The 25,119-nt window shown below is 33.6% G+C and overlaps 3 protein-coding genes and 2 pseudogenes across 4 annotated transcripts; 2 read left to right on the forward strand and 3 right to left on the reverse strand.

Moving 5' to 3' along the window:
- Positions 1-430: 430 nt before the first annotated feature.
- ANT1 (aromatic and neutral transporter 1) lies at positions 431-4,046 on the reverse strand. The gene is made up of 3 exons (XM_021426844.2): positions 3,187-4,046; positions 2,093-2,740; positions 431-1,364 (listed from the first exon to the last, which is right to left on the reverse strand). The coding sequence occupies exons 1-3, from the start codon at positions 3,409-3,411 to the stop codon at positions 957-959; spliced, it is 1,281 nt and encodes a 426-aa protein (XP_021282519.1). The 5' UTR covers positions 3,412-4,046; the 3' UTR covers positions 431-956.
- Positions 4,047-4,363: 317 nt separating this feature from the next.
- Positions 4,364-7,575, reverse strand: LOC110415253 (Sterile alpha motif (SAM) domain-containing protein). 2 transcript variants are annotated; one of them, XM_021426845.1, is made up of 2 exons: positions 7,474-7,575; positions 4,364-5,425 (listed from the first exon to the last, which is right to left on the reverse strand). In XM_021426845.1, exon 2 carries the CDS (start codon positions 5,413-5,415, stop codon positions 4,624-4,626), a length of 792 nt encoding a protein of 263 aa, XP_021282520.1. In that variant the 5' UTR covers positions 5,416-5,425; positions 7,474-7,575; the 3' UTR covers positions 4,364-4,623. The 2 variants fall into 2 exon arrangements, with proteins under 2 accessions (XP_021282520.1, XP_021282521.1); XM_021426846.1 differs by lacking the exon at positions 7,474-7,575 and adding an exon at positions 6,321-7,448.
- Positions 7,576-11,259: 3,684 nt separating this feature from the next.
- On the reverse strand, positions 11,260-12,709 carry LOC110415355 (flavonol sulfotransferase-like pseudogene; annotated as a pseudogene).
- Positions 12,710-16,128: 3,419 nt separating this feature from the next.
- Positions 16,129-17,518, forward strand: LOC110415938 (flavonol sulfotransferase-like pseudogene; annotated as a pseudogene).
- Positions 17,519-19,639: 2,121 nt separating this feature from the next.
- Positions 19,640-20,933, forward strand: LOC110415939 (flavonol sulfotransferase-like). The gene is given in 4 exon segments (XM_021427730.2): positions 19,640-20,024; positions 20,027-20,287; positions 20,290-20,553; positions 20,556-20,933. Coding segments are annotated over 4 exon segments (933 nt in total). The 5' UTR covers positions 19,640-19,738; the 3' UTR covers positions 20,678-20,933.
- The last annotated feature ends 4,186 nt before the right edge of the window (positions 20,934-25,119 follow it).

Here is a 25,119-nt window from a genome sequence, read left to right on the forward strand (position 1 = left end):
AAAAACTTCTGAGAGCACCATGCCTTTATTCAAACCACAAGTTTATGGCCTGCAAAGTTGTGAATTCTGCTAAAGTTTGACAGAACTATATATAAAAGAAAAAACAAAGAAAAGGGAAGAGAGAGAGTGACGGCATATTTGCTTATCGATCACTAATGAACATATTCACAGACATGGAAAATTCATTATCAGGGATACGTCTGCAAAAAATGGCATATAGTAGTATCTTTCTAGCTCAAGTTAACCTGTCCAGCGCCAATAAGGTTACCATACCCAGCTAGCAAGGATAGATAGGTGGACCGATTCAATATTTTTCATATAAATGACCTCACAATTATCACATCTTAGACATGGAAAGCACCTTTGCTTTTCAACACCATAGGAGATAAATTCATAGTAAACAACATGAAACAGTAAACCTTGATCAACATTGCAAATAAAGCATTCAGATTTTATACTTCTCTGGCGAAATAACTACATGGTAGGAGAAAAACAAAAGCAAATACTAATAAAGAATTCAATCATTGACAATAAATTGAAAAGCGAATAGAGTATATAACAAATAGCAAAATCTATTCATCTGCATATTAACATATTTCCTTCAGCAAAATAGGAAGTAGAAGAAATAATACAACTGCATTGGTAAAATGTTGACTGTCTTGCCATTAAACCTGCATACTTTTACAGGTTCATGATATCTTGTCTATTAATCCAATCAAAGAACTGATTTTTCGATTTCAAACTCTTCTGAAATCAAGAATTTTCTCAGGCTCCAACTATGGTGTTATAAGTTCCATAAGCTGCAAAAAGCAATCCGCACTACAGAATGAAACAATCCATGGCTTTCTGCCATTAATCCAAGATTTTCTAGACAACTTCATAAGCATGTTGTTGTCCATTAATCTAATTGAAACGCTAAAATTTTTTATTTGGAATCTTCTGAAACCAAGATATTTTCAGACTCCGACTATGGTGTTGTAAGTACCATAAGCCGCAAAAAGCAATCCGCACAACAAAATGCAAAAATCCAAGGCTTTCTGCCAGAAACTCAAGGATGAACCCAACAATGTCAGGTGAAAAGAGGCTGGCAAAACAAATGAGATTAGTGCACATACAGTACTCCCAACAAGAGAGGCAAATACACCAAACCCCGGAACGAATGATGCCAAGACTGCCAACCCAATTACCAGTACTCCCCGACTGATGCATATTCCAAACTTTCCTAATCTTGTAAGTGAACTTTCAGCATCATTGTCGTGAAGCTTCTGAAGCCATAAATTTTTCTTCAACTTCCCCTCCAGGATTTCGTTAACAGGGTGTACCATGATTGGGAATGTAAATACTAGCCCCAGGCACAAGCCGATCTGTTGTCAGTGAGCACATATTCAGCTTTTACTTTTACTAAGTGAAGCAGCAGATGTAGGATTAAAGAAGATGAGATGTTAAAATTATTATGCTTCAAAAGTTTGAAGTAAATTAAAAAAAAATTATAATTCAGAGACCTATGACATCACAGTTTTCACCATTTTTATATGCCTGGCATAACTTTGAAATTTTATTATTAACTGGAAAGGACTTACGACCAGCCTGCTTTCCCTGTCACTAGCACAAAAGATTAAGACCTAAGTCATGATACTTGAGTCTAAACTACAACAATCTTTTTGGTCTCTTTAAACCTGCAATACCCATTAAGATGATCCAACTAAATCTTTCTATCAATATTATATGCTCTAGAATGACATAATTACATGCAAAAGACAACCACTCTCACAAGTTCCAATAGCAGCAATCTAAAAATTATGAGATAATGACAAAGTAGACATAAGCAGGGCAGTTTTTTTGTGTGGCAACAGATGCCGAGAACCAGTTATAATTTCTGAAGATGTCACTAAAGAATAAATTAAGCTTCTTAACTTAGGGGTGGGTTGGTGGGGACAACAGGGCTTTCTGCATTATGAAAAAGTTACTGAGTATGAACATTTAAGTTGTATAAGTTTCTAAGATCTAAAGCTGTACCTGAAAAATAGATGTGAAGAGGCACAAAAACAAATGAGAAGCACAATCAGCAATGTAAAAGATTTGTGTAAATTACCTGGACTGCAATGACTGTCCAATTCTTGGGAAGATTTAGCGTTATAATATCTTTTGTTTCATCTCCATAAGCCATGTAGCCAAAAATCCCAAATAAAACATAGACAAGAGTGATCCATGTAAAAGCCATGGCTAACAACTTAGGAAATGTCCTCCTCTCTTTCATAGATGCCTCCAGAGCCAGTGTCATTCCAAACCCCTCAAAACAGAACACTGCCATCCCTCCTGCAAATGGTAACCCTCCTATGTTATCAGTGATGGCTTTCCTATCTCTAAACGAAAAATCTCCCCCAATTGCCTGTTGTATATCTTCTTTAACAACAAACCCCATTGCTAACACATTGCATATATCGGCAAATATGCTGAATGGTGCAAAGGCAGAGAGGGAGCCAATCCAAGAGAGTGCAATTTCAATTGGGACTAACAAGAATATGTAAGATCCAATAGTGAGGCCATGGCCTTTGAAAATTGATGCAAGGTTTTGGCCAATGAATACCAAGTATGCTACGGATCCTCCACATTGGGAGATGAAAATGAGAAATTCTGTCAGGTAACGGCCTGGCCTTCCCATGCACCTGTAACCCAAGTCACCATATGTTGTTGTTCCTGGTAATTCTTTTTCTGATGCTAATCTATCCCTGCACTGCACCTGTAGACCAAAGTTAAAAGCAACCTTTCAATAAGAAAAGGAAGAATAAAGAAAGAGTAAAAAGTTTAATTCTTGGATAAACATAAGCCCATCAAATTTTGTGTATGCTTATATTAAAGCACACCACTCCGACCACCAGCAGGAACTTAAATTTTATGCCCAGGGTTCTATACAAAATTCAATTTATACAGACAAAACATCTTTTCTTTTTGGCACTAAATATGTTTCCCCAAGAGCAATTAACCAAATATCCAAGCGAAAACATAACTTCTTTTCTTTTGGGCACTAAATATCTTTCCCCAAGAGAAATTAACCAAATATCCAGGCTAAATGTTCTTAAGACAATGAAGTTCATGTTTCCTGAGAAACATTTTGCAAGATATAAACACCAGTTTAACCAAGACACAAACAAGGCAATATAGAAGAAGGAAAGAATTGATACTAACAAGGAGGAGCATGCAGTAATAAGTGGCCAAGCCAGCAAGGATAACACCAATTGATCCAGCAAGCCAACCAGCGATTCGAAAAGCAAAAGGAAGGCCCAAAACGCCAGTTCCAACTATTGAAACTATGATGTTCCCTATAGTTTGAAGTTTGGATGCAGTTCCATCTGTTGCGGTTGATGGCGATGGATTGATCAAGGGGATTCTATCAGAATTTTTCTCCTCCATTTTTTTTTTCTTTTGTAGTTTGACAGAAACTTCCTGGTTTCTTTGGGTCTGGTTTTTTAGTTTGTGGACAGATAGACAGAAAAACAGGGTTCAACTTTCAACCAGTTCCGTGGCACACCAGGAGACCTAGGCCACCCTGGCTCGGACTGTTAATGCCGCGTTGCTGTTCTCAAGCGGTAAAGAACTTGAAAGAACGAGATTGAGAGTTTGAGACCAATTCTTCAACCAATGAAGAGATTGGGATGGATGTCCAATGAGACAAAACAGTAGGGTAGATCTAATAACTAAGGAATCTTACCATTTTTTTACAGAATTCCGAAATTTCATGCAGCTATGTCAGTAAGGTGATGGGCTAATTTTGTCAACTAAATCCATGACACTAGTTTGAGCCATGATTGGACTCCACAGATTTGATCGAATGCAAAATGAAAGCCAATAAAGGGAAGCAAGGAAAAAGAAACTCTGATTTTTATGTATTTTTATTTTTGTGCCTCTGCAAGATAGGACATGAACGGCTTAATTTGTACTATGTTGTTATTTAGAAAATGGAAAAACCGTAAAACTGTGAAAACAAGAAAAAAAAAAAAACCCTGCTTTGACATGGCTGACGCATTGAGAGATGCCACAACAATGTCTTAACCATGGAAATTAGGATGAGTTTGAGTTGTATCTCAACCAAACAAACCGAAGAAATTTGCAAAGTTAAAGGACCTGCGACTGTCTCGGAAAGTTTTGCGAATGGAGTTGGATTCCGGATTAGATACAGCAGGTAGTAAGGACAGAAAACTGGTAAAATTTCCTTGGTTTGTATGCTCGGTCCTTAACATAGTAAAAATTTGAAATGCAGGCTGACAAGTCAAGAAGGATTTCCAGCTGATGAGCCACGTAAAGTTGACTGTATATATCTCCTCTACACATCTTGGAGTAACCCTTTTGATTTGGGCCTGGATCATGTACAAATTGCTTATTAAATTTTGGAACACAATAAAGTCATCATTTCCAACCTGGTTAGTTGATATCTAACCCAAGTAATTGTCTCAAAATACATGCAGCCCGTAGAGGATAGCTGCAATATAAGCTCTCACTCCCTTGTGTCAAATTGCTGTGGTTACAACCTCAATATCTACCAAAAAAAAAAAAAACAAGTTCAAACTGCTCCATTCTTCAACTTCTCCCTTCTAATTCAGCTATTGCAACTAGCTCCTGGTATATCTATATGGCCTCAAAGCAAAATGGCTGACAGACACAGTCAATAGCATGGATCAACTTTCTCCTGGGACCAACCGCATCTGCACCCATATCTTTAAGCTTTTGCATATTTAGATTCACCAACTGAAATTTATTGACACTTTTGGCCTGAAAAATCCTTACAAACTGACCTAGTCCTAGAGATGTCAGCCACCTGCTCAACCCACCAGCCTGTTGAAGCTTCCTCTCAAGATTTGACACCCTCAGCCTTCGGTTTAGTAACATGCTCCCAATAATGGGAACACTTGGGGAATGCATTGATCTCGGCCTCCTGATAGTTTTTGAGGCTTCAGGCACTCTGTGTATGTTATGAGATTTTAAAGTAACCACTTGACTTGGAATTTCTGGCTCCGCTCTAACACCTTGAGCTGGAGACCTGGCTAAAGTTAAAATGTGTTGAGGAGGAGATCTAGTAATTTCAATACCCTTTCTATGAGCCGATGAAGTGGACTTCTCTTGTCCATTCCCAGATGGCAACTTGGGACATGTCTGAACAGAGAGCCTTGGTTGGTCCTCCACTTCTTTTCCAGGCATCGCTTCTAATTGACCAGGTCCCTGGTTTGTAATTTTTGACTTTGTAGCCACAGGCAATGGTGGTATAAGAATGGTGACTCTCTGCTTTTTAACTATAACCCATCCATCTTCTCCAAGCAGGTCCAACTCAATGTTGGGGTTCAAAGAGTCCAAGCTGCCACTTTGAGCATTTGTCTTGTTTGCATGCTTTGTTGCTAACTGCCTTTGCTTTGATTTCACCATTAGCAGACACCTGTTAGATAACATACCAGGAAATATGCTAAAATCATTCAATATCGCAAGAATGACAAGGGAAAAAAAGAAAAAAGGAAAGAAAAACATCAAACGTTTACACAATCATAAACAATGAGAGATATAATGCCAGCACAAAATCAAATTATGAGGACCCACAAAGACCTCTTTGTTTATTTATTTTTTCTTCATCTTTAATTGCAAACCAAAATTACTACACAAAGAACATAAACACTGAGAAAAAGAAAGCATTTAAGTATTTCAGAATTAATTACTTCCTCCATCCCTTATATATTGTCCTGTTTATATTTTTACAACTTTCAATTAAATTATTTTAAATATTTATCAAAATAAATTTTAAAAAGCATACATTTGAAAACTACTTTATTCATAGTTTTTAATGGATATTTTTAAAATTTTAATAAATAATCATTTGAAAATAAAATAGAGTCAAAGGTGAAAAAATTTGACCAAAAATATTAAAACAAGACAATATACATGGGACAGAGAGACAAGATAATTTCATTTGACATAGAGCACCAACTCCATGTTCCATTATTTGAAGCACATATAGAACACCTTAATCATCAAATCAACCATAATTTCATGTTCATGTGGTGCCTAGACATATATTTTATTATCCCATTGTTGTTACATGTTTCCTTTTTTCTTCATTCACCATACTTCAGTTTTGTTTCAGCACAAAATTTCCCCAAACATCAACCATGCACCAAACTAAAATGAAAAGTTTCTTTTATACTGTCATTAATTGTTAAAAAGTAAAATGTCATAAGAAAACAGAATTTATCTAGGGCATGAGTAGGTGACTAATCCATTACTAAAATAAGCAAAAATAATTCTACTCCTACACTAGCTAAGAAGTGCAGAGGAGATACCTTCAAAAATAAATCGTATCATATGAAATGATACCTACAGAAAACCAATCAAAACTAAGAAAATCCAGGTTCATTGCACTGGTAACTTGACCATTCTTCATAGATGCATTCAGCTTCATGGAACCCAGAAGCAGCTTTTTGAATTATTAACACATGAACATATTACTCTGAATTATAGAATGGGATCCCTAAAATAGACATTAGGTTTCCTGCAATGTTTTGCAGATGCCAGTAATCTGCTTAACGAACATTGAAATAAAAAGATTTATGAAAAGTTTCATTTGTACCTATAATAACATTACAATGAAAACAGTTATCATTTTGTCAGGAATTAATGTGATAAACTTCCTTCAGGAATTAATGCCTTATAACTAACTAGCTTTCAACAGAATCAGTGTGGTTTACAATATTCACAAATCATGTTGTCATTACACAGTATGAGAAGTAAAAACAAAAAAAAAAAAGCTTACAACATTTTATGAGGATTGGAATAGATAAGTACATTGCCTATCCAGTCTTAGGAAACAACAGAACAAACAAATGATTGCAGGGTTTCTTCTCAGGGACGTTCTAACAGTTAGAACTTGAAGGCCAGAAGTTCAAATCTTTCAGCCTCGAGGGAAGGCTTGGGGTTTATGGAGTTTACAGGAGGGGCATAGCCACAGCCTATTTTCCATTATAAGAAGCATAACATAGGTGAGACAACAAGCACTCAATACCTTACCCTCCTCTAAAAGAAAGCACTCATGAATGACAGGCATTGAACATAGAACAACAACTCTACAAGCCATTGCATTTTCATGAACTAAAACACACCAATAAACAAACTTAAAAGCAAATACAAAACACCCATGCAGAACTGCAACACTAATATTGTATCAATCAGAAGAAAAACTCCTGGGAAATCAAATGGGATTGTTTCCAAAAACACGCCTTAAGAAAAACATACTTAGAAAAATATATAAATAGGACCCATCTCAAGAAAAATCCCCCACAAACTTAAAAAGCCAGAAACCTAGTCAGCTATTGACCTTGGTAAACAAAAATGATTGTAAAAAGAATAGAATTTTGACACTAATTAGAACTAACCAAAAAACAAAAAGAAAGCATCTACCATAAATTATGATAATCAATAAGAATTTTGGTTTCTTACCTGGGCTTTGATTTAAAAGAAAGTCGGTTTTTTTTTTGGGGGGGAGAATTGGAATTTTGTAATTTTATGTTTGGTTTTTATTTTGCAGATAAACAGGGGAACAATGGAAGGATCGAGTTGAAGGGAAAAGCAAAGGAGGGAGCTTCTTTTTGTTTAATGGGCTGGATGGCCCAGTTCAGGAATTAAGGTCTGCTATCTTGTTCGATCAGCCCACTAAGAAATGGATAAATTGATGGGATTCCAATTAAGTTTGTAAGTTATATGTAAAAAAAAAAAAGATGAAATATCAAATTTAGTTCAATTACAATATGTTTGATATTTATCGTTCATAATAAAAGTAATTAAAAAATAATAACAATTATCATACACTAACTCATTACTTTATTTAACTTAGTCTTTTTCACAATTAACCTTCATAGTATTTTGTTATTGGTTAACAACTAAAATTAAAAATAAAATATATCCCAGACAGCGTCCTCAATACAATACAATATATATATATATATATATATTGGAGAAAATTTCACCCAACTACAAGATGTTACATTTTTTTGAAATTTATTTTAATTAGTTAATTAAAAAAGTTTTCAAAAACTAATCATGTATTGTGTTGTGGATTTGATGATATCATTTAAGCTAGTTATATAATTAATTATAAAATAACTAATTTTTTGACTAATTTAAGATAAATACACAAGATTTGACTAATTAACATCAAAGATCATAGTATGATTGATTAAAATTTCCACATGAGTGATCTAATTTATATTTAAATAAACTAAAATAATGTAAAGATAAAATTCAAATTCGATCGATTATAACATAAAGAGTAAGAATTTAACCAATCAAAATCCAATTATGAATTATCATGTTTTATTTCTAATTAAATTAAAAGATTTAGAGATAAAATCAAAGAAAGGAAGTTTCAATAAAATTCTAGTGCTCTTTCAAGTCATTTAAAACACATTTGAGAGGAGAGGAAGAAGAAGATTTTGAAGACTCAAGCTCTCTAAATTCTCAAACTCTAACGAATTGAATCTTGATGAGGAGAAGATTAAGATCGAAGTCATCTTTGTTCATTTCAGATCAAGTCTAGTTTAAACTTTTAAAGTGGATTTATTGAAAAAAAGAAGATGAAGACAATAATTTTTTGTTATTTTGAAAAAGTTTCAAAGATTGTAATTTCATTTCTAATCAATAAAATTGTTATGGCATAATGTACGAAAAGCCTTTAAATTATTAAAAAATATTTAAATAAGTTATTATTTTTTTATTGTATTTAATTAAGATTTTATAGTTTTATTATAAGTCAAACAAATCTTTATAACTAATAGTTGATTAATAGTTATTAATATAAATGTGTCTTATTATTTTATACCCACATAGCATTGATATAAAATGTGAAAAATACAGACCATGTCCCCATTTCACATCAATTTGCCATTATGACAATAAAAGTAAAATGGCTTGATTCAACATAATAAAAATATAAAGATTTATTTGAATTTATATAAATAGTTTAGGAATTTTTAAAATATTATGTCAATTGTTGTTTATTTCCAAATTTTCTTGACCTTCTTTTTAATACGAAATTTGTGTGTTAATTTCTTGCAGGCCCAATGGGACAATCTTTGCCTCTAATTGCTTTTCTTTGAATTTCAAGCTTTCAAATTGTAACGGCTCTTGAGAAGAAGCATAGATGTTCTTGCTCATCCTTAAGGTTAAGGGAGAGCGTTAGTCGATCAAAATCGAAGATTTGAATTATCGTAACTCAATTATTTTAATTTAGTTATTGCATTTTGATTTTTTATTAAAAAATTCAATCTCATTGAATTAATCAATCGATTAACAAGGTTTAATTTTCTATTCGAATTGGTTGAATAACGAAACTATTAATTATATATATAGATAAATTTATGTTGATATCCCTCCCTTCGTTATTCTTCTGAATGTTCCTTTGCAAATGATGTCATCATTTTTACAAAAGGTAATCTGTCTACTTTGGAGAAGAATACAAACAAGAAATCTTATATGGCTTAAAAGTATTCCTCGTAATATCTCATTCTTCATATGGAGATTATTGCATGAATGGATTCTTGTTGATGTCCGATTAAAATATTTCAAATAATTATTATGCAACCTACTAGTATTGTGCAAATCCTATGGGCTTGGTACCATTCGGGAGATTATACCAAAAAGGAGCATATTCTACTACTGTTGCCTATTTTCATTTGCTGGTACTTGTGTGTTGAGTGCAACGTTGCCAAACATAGGCAATCAAGTGTCAATCCTTATAGAGTCATATGGAGAATAATAAGACTTTTGACTCACCTTCACAGAGATAATTTATTAGAGATTCGGCAATGGAAAGGACACAAATAAATTGCTCATTTACGGGGCTTTGAATTTTCGAGCATTAAAGGCCATTTCTCTTTAATTATTAGATGGCTAAAATTGAAACTCAATGAATTTAAGTTTTCACTTAGAAATCTAAAGCAAAAATTGAAATCGGTTATCCCTCCCTTGATTTCTATGCTTTGCAGCAGAGGTTTGACAGAGCGAATTTTGCATTATTTTTTTTATTGAATTTCTAATATTCTTATTTATTTAGCTTGCATTTTAATCTAATATTAATATATATATATATATGTTTTTTTAAGTAAAGCAAATGGATAAGAGTTTCCATGGAAGTTTTATTTTTTTTTCTGTCATATCCTTGTATAAATTACAATCACAATTAAATTTATTCGTAACCATTATCTAGAGTTGAAATTATAATTTAGCATTTAAATATTTTAAAATAACGAGTTTAATTTATTTAAAGTAATTAATTCTAATACTAATATTAAAAAAATTATAGTTTTTTAATTTTAATATAAAAGAGTGATTAAAAATAAAAACCTCATAATATTTAACACAAAAAATGAATGAGAATATATTTTACTTACGTTATTTACTTGCTAACTTGTTTTACAAGTTTTTTTTTTATTTTAAATTCTATTATATATCTTCATAGTAAGACCGGTCCTACTACAAATTTTTCCCCAAAGAGGTGTCATTTTCCTGTTCCACACCATGGCTTTGAGATGTCTACAGCTGTAGGGGACGAGAGCACTGAAATGGACAACACTATACCCTGCACCATTGTCGTGGCATGCTGCTCGCTGCCTGCTTTTACTACCAACCATCCACTGACGCTTTAATTGTGAAAGAACAAGAATGCCATATTTATGACTTGGCTCATCTGCGAGAAAGAAACAAACCTAACATTATATTCTCAGTTCGTCCTGCTCCATCCAGGAGGTAATGGAAAATGGTTTCTCTCCTACAATCAGCGGCGGCGTCAGGATTTCACTTTTCAGGGTACAGGGTAAAATATGACGTTATAAAACAATTATATCAAAAGTATAATTTTTGACAAAAATATAAAGTAAATTAAATAAAAAAATTTATATCAAAATTATATAAATAAATTTTAAAAATTATTCAAATAAATCAACCTTAATAATTTATTTAAAAGAATTAATTATTATAATCATAAATAATTTAATAATAACAATAATCTAAATTTTTAAATAAAATTATTAACAAATAGAAATTAAAAAATATAATAATAAAAATCTTAATAGAAACAATTCTTTAAAAAATATTGAGAGTTAATATAATATCAATAATCAATGAAAAAACAATTCTAAATAAAATATTTAATTGTTTACAAATATGTAAAAGAAAAAAAAAACCCACAAACAACTTTGGAGAGCTTGCATTTATCATAATTCATAAACATTAGTAACAGACATTCTCGGATCTTTATTCAAACTTCATTACTTAATACAACGATATTGCTATTTCAACACCAGGTTGAAAATGCAATGTGATGGACAATAACTTAACACGGGGAATCGATTAATTCAAACCTTGCAATTTCAACACCACGTTGAAATGCAGTGGATTTTTAGTTCAAAAAGTGGTTGCAAGTTCAAGGACACGTTGAAAATGCATTAGGCAGAACTTAACTCTAACTAGGTCTTGCAAGCTGCTGCAAGCATTATTCGAGCCACCAAAACTCTGATTTATTCAATGCGACATTGTGCTACTAGTTTTCAGTGGGTAGGTTCACGAAATGTGAACCCTGATCCACTTAGCTTTTCTTCCATGATGTTGTCGAGTTGGTCTCCCATCTCGGGTGTCAGATAATTTTTCCAGTCTCCGATCTTCCCCTTTCTAAAGTACACAGCGTTTTCAATCCCCTTCTCGGCATCCCCATATTTTCCAGTCTTGTTGACCTCCAAGTTGCTCAAATTTTCCAGGCTACACAGCCTGATGACCTTCTCCACTGCGCCTTGTTTTTCTTCCTCTGTGGAGAAAGGGCGCCCCAGGAATTCAGCCAGTCTCTTCACCTGATTGATGGTGTCACCCAACAAATCCTCATATTTCATGAACAGGACCTTCTCTGGGCTTTCCTGGCTTGCTTTCCAGTACCCCAAAACATGGTCCCAATAGGGACCAAAATTTGATCTCCCTTTGCAGTACAAGTCAAACGCCACATCAGTTGGGAGATTTGGGTTGTTGTTGAGTTTTATACCCCTTGCAAAGTGCCACAGGGAAACAAATGCATCCTTAGGATCCCTGCAGATGTAAACAATTTTACAACCTGCATCGAGTATGGATTTAGGCAAGGCAGCGTAAGGAAGGTGCGTGGCTACAAGAGGGAGTAGTCTTTCCTGATCAGTTGGCTTCTTGATATAATCTTTTTCCAGGAACATAATGCAGTCATGGGGAACCTTGTTGAGCAAAAGGTTCTTGATGTTATCGGCAGTACTGTTTCTGGTTACAATTGAGACACTCAGGGCCTTAAGCCAAGTCGTACCAGTCTTGGGAGCGCTGCACAAGAAAACATCAGTTGGCTGAGCCTTGAAATGATGTTGAGCATACATGGCTCCTTCAAGGTGGAGAGGGAAGCACCAGAAGCTTTGGTAAAAGCAAAGATGCTGGAAAACTTTCCACCCATTTTCGCTAGGAAGAGTGGATATGATCTCGTTGTATCCTGCTGGCTCTTTTGGAGGGCCATTTTCTACCTCACAGGTTTTCAAGGCACCGATTTCGGAGGTACCGCAGAGTGCCATGTGATGACGGAGAAGGATAAATTATAGCTAGTAAAACCAAAAGAAGAAAGACAAGAATCCCATCGGCGGCAACTGTTGTATAAATGAACGTTAAAATGGCAAGCATATGCTTCTATAAATTTATGAATAAATATTTCATAATTTTTATACAATTAAAAATATATATTTATATAAATACAATACAATAATCATTATTGTCACATCAATAATTAACAAACTCAAAAATATTTATATAACAAAATTAAAAGAAAAAATGATTTGACTTGGCTCAATTATCCATGGCAAATTTGTTACCGTGTTTGCTTTTTCAGCGCATAAAATCATTCGGGAATCTCTGACGTCATTATATTTCTGCAGGCGCACTAGTATGATTATTTACTATTCATTATTTATGGTGATGACTATCGACCGTGTCAGCCTGATATCCGACATAGTGTGAATGTGACCTGTAACCTTTGGATGTTTTAGTTTTAGCGTAAAATACCTTATTTTTAATTTTTAGATATAATTTTATGCAAATGTATTAATATTAAAAAAACAATTTATTTTAAAAATGTAAATATCATTAATTAAAAATATAAAAATTTCAAATATTTTTTATTAATTTTAAAAATTCTTATTTTAAAAGTGTAAATATATTTTTGTTTCTATGTACAAATATTTGTTTATCTAAACTTGCAAGCCAACCCAGCTCATGTTAAATTTGGATATAAATTTTTAAGTTTGAATAGAACCTCATTAATTTTTTTGTTAATAAATAATATATTTTAAAATATAAATATAAAATATTATTTTATTAAAATAATAATAATTAAAAAACGAGTTAGGTCGAGCTTGTGCTTGACGGATGCATGTATGCTCTATTCAGAGAGTTGGATTTAACTCTCTTCTCAAAATAAAAAAAAAACAATTAAAAATAAATTGTGGAAATAACACCCAAGAAAACCTAAACTTTAATGTTGGCCATCTCTACTAACTTTATTACATAAAGCATGATTTGTTAATGAAAATAAAAATAAAATTCTAATTGAAAATTTTTTCTTCATTTAAGAATATCTCGAGAGAGAGAGAAAAATTCATATCTTAAATCTCAAATCCTAAGGTAAGGAGCATTGAGCCATTGAATAAACTGGTAACAAAACTTAGATTTCCAATGATATATATATATATAATTATGCTGAAAATTCGAGACAAAAGCTTACATATATTTCAATTCTAGTTCACATGGTGAGTAGTTGCCTGCAGTTGCTGCGGATGATGGGCATGTGATCTTTTTGAAAATTTGTTTCATTACTATTGGCCATTCATTTTTTGAAGCACGCTTTCCATGGCAGAGGAGTACTCCTCACTTCTATGATTACATATTGATCTCATTGCCATTCATAATGACAGCCATGAAATTTTTACTTTTTTCTGTTCAACAGAGGGAAAATGAAAATTCCCACCAACGTACCAATTGTAGGTTAGTACCTCGGCCACCCAGTTTGATACACTTTTCATAATACATGTCTATTTTTTTTTACGCTTAACATGCAATATTTTATTATTCTTATAACATGGTATAAGAGTTATTTTAATTATCGACGATCCTCGTTTCACGTGTCTCACATGTAGGCAACTGTTATTTCGCGTGTCGATTGTCCATGTATTGACAATTTATTTGACATATCAACTATCTGCGACATGTACGGTCATATGGTTAGATATATGTTTTTAAAACGCAATTTTATTATTTATTTTATTAAATAAATGAAGTATTGCATTAATTATTAATTTCATATATATTATATGTTAATAAATATTTTATTTATTTATGATATATATGATATAATTATAAATTATTTGATAACATTGTTAAAAAACTATGGTAATAGTTGATGAACTATTAAGTAAAGAGTTCTGATTTTTTAGTTCCTTGTTTGTTAAAATTGTTTTAGACTAAATGTGATAAATTGTTTAAAGACTATACTTGCCAAACCTTTATAAAAAAAATAGAATGTTTTAACTCTAGCATTGAGATAGTGACTTTAAAGCAAACAAGTAAGTATAGTGAATGAGATACATACATCGAACAAGTTCAATTAAAGAGCTTCATATAAGTCTATCACTATCAATAAATAAACAAACGTTCTATTACAATTTATTAATTATCCTTAGACTTGAGAAGTCTAAATAATTTATTTAGTATTTATATGACTTTGATGTTACCAATATGTGATGTTAAATTTAAAGCTAATATCTTGGTATGTTGGGTTATGTACATACTAAATAAATCATATTGGATGCTCATTAAAGGATTCACCATTCTCTATTTAAAAAGATATTCAAGTGATTTTCTTAAAATTATTAGACTCAAGAAATCCGGTTGGTATGTTTTCTAAAAGTGTTTTAGAATTATAGTATTTATATTAATATTATATATTAATATTTTGAAGAAAAATATTTTTTGAAGTCCAACAAAAATGAGAATTATGAATTAGTATTGCATGAGTTGGATGTGGTTGCGGAAATTATTTATTCATAGAGCCATGAGGAATATAATATGATGAAAGGACTAATTAGTAAAAGTTAAAATAAAAGGAACTTCATTGATATTTTTTTTTTTTGCAGAGGTCAGTTGCAATGTGTTGATGGACATTATTATAATTAATGGGTAAATAAACTTTCTTAATTAATTTAAAAAACTAAATGATAATGTTAAATTAAATGAAATTGTCATGAGATGACATGGACTTGGGTCCATAAGTGTAGGTAGAGATTTCTAGGGACCCATGCATATTCTTTTTTTGAGTTTAATATATAATAAGTCTTGTTAGATTATGATTAGGTCTAATGGATCCAAGTTCAATTGTATATTGCTACTTAATTGGCAGTTTTTAGAAGACAGAGAACCCTAAAAATGAAACAAGTGTGAATTCTGTTAGAAATGAGAGGCGATACACTTAAATCGTTTTTGAAGTACTTGTATTTTTTATCTATAATTTAATCTTTTTTTAGACAAGGTACTTGAATTGTTTTTGAAATCCATGAATATTAATCTATACTTTTCTTGTGATAGATGTTTTACTTTATATTTGATGACGATAATTGTTATTGAAGTATAAATAAAATTTTTGCATTTATTATAGACAAAAAAAACCAACATATATTATGCCACGTTATGTTTTGCACGTAATTTGTTATGCAACTTATTTTACGACATCATTTATTACGTGTTTAATCATGTCATTAATTTATAAATTATTTATTTATGATATATTTTATTTCTTTATATATCACGTATTTCACCACATATTCTATTTTGTGAAGTATTTTGTCATTTATTCTATTAGGTGTTCCACTATGTCATGTAGTCATTGGTCGGTGTCAATTTTTAGTTTGATTTGGTTTCCAAACCCAAGTTGACAAATTTGAAGGAGAGTCTTAAAATAATTGTACAAATTCAATAATTCAATGATATAATTATACTACAATATTTTTAGTTAACTAGTCAACTGGTTAGACTACAACCCTATTAGCTACTTAGAGTTACACGATCATCCATTGCACTTAACGATCATGAATTCAAATGTTATTGACAATTTGTTTAGATGCTATTTAACATGATAATTAATTCTCAACATTTCGACCTTAAATCTGGACGAGCAACACTGTCGAACTAAAATATAGACACCTTACTATAAGCATTGCCAAACTAGAATTTCCCTTTGAGACAACTCCTTGGTATGGAACCCAGTGGTGCAGCTGATTCCTTGGACAAGGAAGAAGTATCCCCGGAGAAAGTAGAAAGAGTTAGGGAGTTCATGTCAACCCTTCCCGCAGAGAATGGGTGGAGAGCCTTCCAGCCTCTTTGCTTATATCAAGGCTTTTGGAGCTTCCCTCATTTCCTGGAAGGCATCATATTAGCTCAGCAGCATTTCAAGCCTAAACCAGGTGATATCTTTGTTTGCAGTGCCCCCAAAAGCGGCACAACTTGGCTCAAGGCTGTGACTTTTGCATTGTGACTCGAAAGCTTTTTGATAATTCCAGCAGCCCTTTGCTCACCAAGGGTCCCCATCACTGTGTGCCAACCTTTGTGGGTTTCGGGCAGAAGGCGGATATACGTGAGCCGGGAGTCCCACTCATAGCCACCAATGCTCCCTACCCTTCCTTGCCAAAATCTGTCTTGGATTGTTCTTCTGATCATTGTAAGATTGTTTACATCTGTAGAGAACCAAAGGATGCATTCGTTTCCATGTTTCATTTCGCAGCCAAGCGGAGACCCAAAGAAATCGAACCCATTTCCCTGGAGGAGGCTTTTCATCTCTTCTGTGAAGGGAAGTCTGTTTTTGGACCCTGTTGGGACCATATTTTAGAGTACTGGAAAGCTAGCCAGGAACGGCCAGACAAGGTAATGTTCCTGAAATATGAAGACATGTTAAACGATTCTGTGTTGTATGTAAAAAAACTAGCAGAGTTTATGGGCTACCCTTTTAGCTCGGACGAAGAACAATTTGGGGCAGTACAGAAAATAGTAGACTTGTGCAGTTTCGAGAATCTGAGCAATCTGGAGATAAACAAGACAGGAAAGCGCCACGCGGATGATGGTGAGGCAACAAACAAAAGTTTCTTTAGGAAAGGAAAGGTTGGAGATTGGCAGAACTGTCTTACTCCTGAGATGGCAGCGTCTGGACAAGATACTGGAGCAGAAACTGAGTGGATCCGGTTTGACTTTCGAACTTCAATGTGGCTCCTGAGCATCAGCCAAAGCCATATCATCTAGCTACGCATGCGGTAGTCATTCAAGGTTTTAGTGTTAATCATGCATAATAATTGTCGGTTGCAGTTGAACTAAGCCTGTAACCGTAAGTGTGTTGCTGGGATTTTTTTCAGCTTATTGTTGAAACATCTAAGTTTGTGTAAGTTTTATTGCCAATTAAGTGTAGGAATTGTGTTGATTTTCCACCTATTAATTGAAATCTTTCTTTAAAAAAATCTTTATCCAGATACCGGTTCACATATATATAGAAAGAACAAAGGATCAGAGGTGATAATCCACACGACAGGCAGCAAGACACGAGACTGAGACAACACTCCATAATACACCTACACCTTTATCGGCGTAAGTCGTCGCTCACGAATACTAACCTCCATTACCCCACACTACGACGCGTTTTGATTTGAAAGAAGAAGAATACCCATTTCAGGACGACTTGGTTCAAGTGAGAGAAGAACAAAGCTAATATAGTTCGGTTTCATGACTAGCTTTAAGTGAGAGAAAGAATAGGTTTGTTTCGTACTCGGAAATAACTTGGTGATGGGAAATTTGGCACTGTATCAACTTTGACACTCAATGAAACCCTTGTTTCCGAAGCCTGTAATGGATGCACAAACCCAGCAGAACACGATAAAGAAATCAAAGGAGAGTATTAAGTCTCCAACCAGAGTCCCTCTTAATCAACCATGTGTTTTCAAAAGAGTCATGGTGCTCCTTCGGAAAAAACCTTTTACAGTTCTACCAATACTGGAGGTAGCTACCACTGCTGGAATATTAATAAATAACTTACTATAACTTATTATTAATAATTAGTGTTGGTTTTTAACATGAATTGAGTTGCTTCCTCACTCATTTTCACATGTGGTCCACGTCCTATTCTCTTCTTTGCTACTCGATCGTAACGAAATGAAAAAAAACAGATGACTGATTTTGCATGGATAAAATTTTTTTAATAATTAAATGATCAAATAAGTTACAATTATAATCTAACAATCTTCACATATGTTTCATAAATTCTTTTCTTAAGTAAAGAAAAATCAAGAAAGTACCATAATCTAGAATAAATTCAACCAAGAAAATAATCAATTGATCAAAGTTAATTGAATTTGAAGCCTTCTAATAAGAATTCATGACCTACTTTTTATCATCGGGATAAGATTGAATCATGTACATAAAACTACTTTTGCTTTGCCACCCACAATCTAATATTAAAATTGGACTATTTTATTGTCTGCTGCCAATGCTGCCAATGACATTTTTTCTGGGCAAGTGGTGTACTGTTGTCTCTATTATTACCGATGTGATGTGCCATGCTTTATTGCTTGCTTTTTGTGGTTGAGGCTGCCCATCGCCCTTGTGCGTTTCTGCCATTGTTAATAATCACAGCAGATCTCGTGGCCCGAAGAGGAAATTCGGAACCCTCTTGCTTGAAGTTAAAATACCTAGGATACTTACTTGTTATCTTTAAATAAGATAAAAGCACTGTTGTTTTTCCAATCAAGCCCATGGTATTAATAGCAAGTAGCTTACAAAATTTCACAATTCAAATTATTAAATAAAAATAATTATAATTATAAAAAATACATCAAAATAATAAAAAAATTAATAAATACAATAAAACTCGTTACATTACATATGAAAAAAAAACACTATTGCTCATTATTATCGTTGTTACATCCGTTTTGTTATCAAATTACATATTATATATGTTATCTTATAATAACATAAGAACGATGCTATCACATTTTGATTGTCCGTTTACATTTCTTTATTTTCATCCTATTATTTTGATAACAAATAGTTGGAAATGCAATAAATAATAGAAATATTAAAGGAGATATGTATGGTACATCTAATTTTATTAATTCTATATGCACTAAGATTAGGGATATAATTTTTTATTTTCAAATTATTAATTTAAAAAACAGTAGTATCAGTATTAGTAGTCGTTTTTAATAAATTCTAAAACACAATCAATCTCTCAAAAATATTGAATACAACTCAATAAAATGAAAACAAAATACAAGTATCTAAAAAGAAATGCATGGAAATAATGACATCTGCGCTTCAAATTCATGAGCTTTGTGTACAGAATTAATGTCAACAATGACTGATGAGATGACATGTTTGCCCAAACTATCAATGAAAATGATTCAAGGGCTTATTTGTTATTTACAGAATAGATAACAATCAATCGTTCAATATTTTAATTACATAATATATATATATATATATATATAAACTATCTGATTTTTTTCGCTCTGTATATAATACAAAGGTCGGATCACAGGGCATAATATTCTCCAAACTAGACTACTTTCTACTCTGCTGGGCCTTTTTCCTCCTTTCAAGTCTGTTAGAAAGTATCTATAAAGAAAAACAAATGGAAAAAATCAAAGAAACAATAGCCGACCTCCATCAAATTGATGGCTGGAAATCTGGACATACTCTCAGCCAGTACCAAGGGTTTTGGTGCAGCCCTAACTTCCTAGAAGATATAATCTTATCTCAAGAAGGCTTCAAGGCTGAACCAAATGACATCTTTGTCTGCAGTGCGCCCAAAAGTGGAACCACTTGGCTTAAGGCCCTGACCTTTGCCATTGTTACCAGAAACCGCTATGACACTTCCACGAGCCCTTTGCTCAGCAAGATCTCCCATGATTGCATTCCCACCTTAGCCAAATTCACAAGGAGCCAGATAGCCGCGAGCCAGGGGTCCCTCTCATAGGCACCCACACACCATACACTGCCCTGCCAAAATCCATCTTGGATTCTGATTGCAAAGTTGTTTACATTTGTAGGGAGCCAAAGGACGCATTTGTTTCCCTCTATCATTTTCTGGCCAAGCGCGCTCCCAAGAAAGATGAGTTCGTTTCCCTGGGGGAGGCTTTTGATCTTTTCTGTCAAGGGAAGTCCTTTTATGGACCTATTTGGACCATGTTTTAGGGTTCTGGAAAGCAAGTCAAGCAAGGCCGGGGAAGGTGTTGTTCCTGAAATATGAAGATATAATGAAAGACACTGCGCCCTACGTAAAGAGATTGGCTGAGTTTATGGGGTACCCTTTCTCCTTAGAGGAAGAAGAAGCAGGGGCAGTGCAGAGAATCGTAGATATGTGTAGTTTCGAGAATATGAGCAGCTTGGACGTAAATAAGTCCGGATTAAGGAAGCCACATGAAGTCAAAGTTGAAAACAGTTCCTATTCAGGAAAGGCAAGATTGGGGATTGGAAGGAGTATCTTACACCAGAGATGGCAGAGCGTTTGGACAAGATGATGGAGCAAAAGTTTGCTGGAACTGGTTTGTCCTTCCAAATCTCATGTTAGAGAGAGAGAGAAGCAAGCTCACTGTCATAGGTAGCTTGGGGTAAAAATATATAAAATAAGTGATCATAATGCTGCAGGACGTAGCCTTGAAGAGCAAATTAAGTTATGGTTTGATTGTTTGCTTGCTGCATTTTCAATGTATCATTGAAAATCTGTCATTGTGTTGAGTAGCACCTACTCGTCTCAAAGTAAGCTTTCTATGCTATTCCACGGCCTAAATTTGCATTAATATCTCTTCTTTTTCGTTTTTATTTAATGAATTTATATTTGATACACTATGTTAACATGAGTCAATTAAAAATATTGAAAGTGTTCAAAAAATAAATTTAAAAATTTTTAAATTAAACAAACACAAAATGTAATTAATGTCCACATCCACTGAGAATTAAACATTAGTCTATAACGACGGACGTGGCTAGGGTCCATGAAACGATAGAGCCGCGCACCGACCTTTTCCTTTTCGTGTCTTGGGTGCACGCCAATAAGGAAAGCAAATGATGGCGGATTTTTTTGTTGATTTTGAACATACGAAAATAAATTTGGAATATTTTGAAAGATTATGAACGAAAAAATTGATTTTGAAAAAAAAGAATAAAAATGAAATTTTTGCATTTGACTCTTTTCCTTCTTTTCCATGTTTGAGGAGAAGTCGACTCACCAGGCTATCCTTTCGAGTCGGACGTCACTACTCAGTACTCACAGGCTTAGTTCATTACATCCCTAATAAACAATCCAGATGTTGCCTCTCCAGGAACCGAGGAAAGAATAAAAAGAGACAATACTAAACCTCCCCAAAGAAGATGGCCAGCTTGATTCTCTTCAACAACCCTACCATGGCTTTTGGTCCACTCCTCAATACCTAAAAGGTGACATTTTAGCTCACCAATTTTTCAAGGCTGCACCGAGTGGTATCTTCCCAAAAAAGCCAAGTTACATCAGTGGAGGATCTAACCGAGTAGGGGATCCAAAGGTTCAAGACAAAACTCTATACGTAAGAAAATAACAGCACCATGAGCCATGGGGCATAAAGCCGACTTAAAAAACATAACAATGAACCACTGGTGAAATGTGGATCCGGCAGCATAAATGGAACTGTGCTGAGTTATGAAAGGCATAAAGAGCAGTAAATGTCCCAAACCGAGGGCTCAAAAGGGTGCAGTTACCACCAGGCAGAGAACATAAAATTTTTGTCCACCCCAAATTTCGCAAGGGAGTCAATGAGTTTCCTTCACGCAAAACATGCACAAAAGAAACAGTACCAAGTGATTGTTGCAACGTATAATCTCATTGAACATATACCATTTGTTCCATGGCGTCTGATCACTCATGATAATACAACCATAGAATCTGACCCAATGATTGACTTAGAGCTAACAAATGCATGATGAAAAGAGTTATAAAGCATAGTTAAAAAAAGATATACACCTCAATATTTAATTTATTAATTAATATTTTTTTTTTACTTAAAAAACACGAATCGAATCTCTTTTTCCTAAAAAGATATACAATTATATCAGACCTAACGGAAAATTTTTCCCATCACTATTACAGATCACTGGACAAAATTCAATTGCTAAGGTTCTGACCCAAGTGTGATCTAATCCAAGCCGATAAAAAAACTTTGGGCCAATTAATACATAGGAATTTAATATTCTTTTTGACCCATATGAGTGGGGTTAAGAAATAACAATTAGAAGAGAAATAAAACCTCCTCCTATATGCATATATACGAAAAATAAATTCTAAAAGCTCTCTTTATATATATATATGAAATAAAAAATTTTCTATATTACATTTAAATATTTGATTCATTACTTGATACATGATCATTTACTTAAAAAGCAAAATTCAAATCCCCTAACGTAACTAATCAAATGAGTTTATAACCTCTAATTTGGTATAATACAGCGCAGCTGATCAAATAAGTGTATAACCTCTAATTTGGTGCATATTAATGTTGTAGGGTTGCATTACTTGAATTGAAGAATTTCATCACAAGTGGTTATTAAACCGCTCCTTTTAATTTCTTTAAATGATCTTATCGAATTCATTTGACAATGTTCTAGGGAGAAATGAAGAAAATAATCAAGACAAAATTGGAGAGAAAAAAAAAGAAAAGAAGGAAAAATGGAGAAATAAATAATATATATGTTGAAATTTTCTTCAATATAAATGTTATATGTTTTAATTAAAATTCTATAATCGCCAACATTAAATAGTGCACTGCACCAAGCAGTTTATAACAAAGTTTGCATGCTATAATAATAATAATAATAATAATAATAATAATAATAAACAATGTGTTTGATTATCTGAAATTTATTTACAGCTTTAAGGTATTAAGTTTTATAAATTAAAGTTCAAGATTTCCTTTTTCTATAGTTTATAGTAGTACTTTGTACTGCTTTAGGCCTTGGGAATTAGGTGATCTTTTGATAACAGTATAAAGGATCTCCTCCAAAAAAGAAAAAAAGAATCAATATGATCATAACTAAGCATGTTTTTATAAGTTTGCGAAATATACGAAAATTACAAAAAGACAAGCTCAAGTCAAGTAATTGTTATGTTTCTGTATATACTACGGATGTAGGCTTATTTCAATTCTGCAGAACTCTGTTCAATTATTATGAATCCGTTGAGGTAATCGTAGGGTCTTGTTTATTTTTGATCCAGCTATTTGTTATGCTACTGGCATTTATTCTGGTGTTTATGTATTTCTGCAGCTGGTAGTTTTCGAGTTGTTCTGTGCAGTTCAGGGATAGAGTTCTAGCAAGGGTTGTTATAGTTTGGTGTAATATGTTGTGTGTCGTGAATCAATTTTATATCAGACTATGATAGGATATAGTTGTTTATAAGATTGAGTCTTTTATATCGGTAAGAAAAATATCCTTTTTCAAATAATGTAATGGCACGTGATAACACATTCACAAATACTTATTAAGTCTTTAAGGGAAAAGACTCTTTAGGAAAGAAATGTCTTCATTTTAAACGTTGTAATAGCTATTAGTAGAATACTCGTAAAATCTCATGAACTCTTTATAGGGGATGAACAGTCGACGGATTGTTGGACTACCTCATTGGTAAAGGTATGTTTATAGCGAATCATTTAGGATTGCCCCTATAGCCCGATTGTCACTTTGTAGTTAATTTTATATTAATAAAATATTTTTGTTATGACTTAGTGATTGCATATGTTACATTCGGTATTTTTTTTATTTTGATGCGGGTTCTCTTAATTTGATTTGTTGTTGTTATTATTGTTGGGTAAGATATAATCGAGTATTAGTTAATTTGTATGGAAACGTTCACTCAAGTACCGCACAGACTATCGCATACTTAAACAAAAGAACGTAATTTATGATACTGTGTGAATGGTTATGTTTGATCTCTAATTAGGTATTGAGAAGCTTCAGATGATTGTACTGTCACTGTGTCTGTAAGGGGCTGCTTGTTCGTTTTATGGCGTGTATAAGGTGTGTAGGCACTATGACACTGAACCGTATTGGTTATTGAGTGTTCAAGTGCATTCACTGATCTTGTTATGATCAGTTTCATGTCATTCAATAATTAAATTATATTCAATTAATCATCCGTGCATAAATAAGTTCTTCTTTGTGTACATTTTAGCTAGCTTTCCTTATCCTCTGCTTTATTATATCCAAGCGGAAAAGGGCAATACCAGATCCCCACTACCATAGCATAGCTTCATGTGTGGACTTACAGTAGCACATCACAAAAGTAAAAACAATCGATACACAGAAATTCTCTGCCTAACTCGCAAAGCACAGAGGCACATAGCAGAGCCATAAATTGCACCCTGAAGCTATTTACAATCAGCTTCTCCCACCAGCTCGGCCGCAGAACGTGGCATGCCATCATAACATTCAATTTCCATTTGCAGCATCTCAAGCAGCTCGGCCGCAAACTTAACTACCTTGCTTTAAGACTTTCTTTTACTGTCAATCAGCCAAGCAGATGTCACTCGCAGTAGCCTATGAATCCAAGAGGTGTTTCTGAGTGTTCACAACCCGCTTTTAACTTTTAGTCATCAGGAGCCACATTCTATCAACCAGATAACCAGCAGCAGCAGACATTCCCACTTCTGTCAAACTGATTACCAGCAGCAACACACACCCCAGGCTCGCAGATTAAATTATCCTTCAGGCAACAGAGCCTTACATTCATCTCAGCCTATCTTTCCTTTAATGTTAAACCAGATCCAATCCACCACTAAAGACCATATATGTTGATGATGCACACTTTGGGCCTGCAAGCTTTCTATACTTGGCACCATGTCACTAAATCCCCTAGATCTTTTCAGTAACCCCCTTACTCACCATTCCTGTTACACATTCCAGAACAAAGTACAAATTAAGGTAGCCTAACAAGCTAGGGTGTCCATAATATGTATCTATATCTGGGGTTGGGGTTAATTTGTTTAA

This window comes from Theobroma umbraticum, unplaced genomic scaffold (genome assembly GCF_002168275.2).
Source record: "Theobroma umbraticum cultivar Fairchild unplaced genomic scaffold, ASM216827v3 scaffold_147.0, whole genome shotgun sequence".
Taxonomy (NCBI): domain Eukaryota; kingdom Viridiplantae; phylum Streptophyta; class Magnoliopsida; order Malvales; family Malvaceae; genus Theobroma; species Theobroma umbraticum.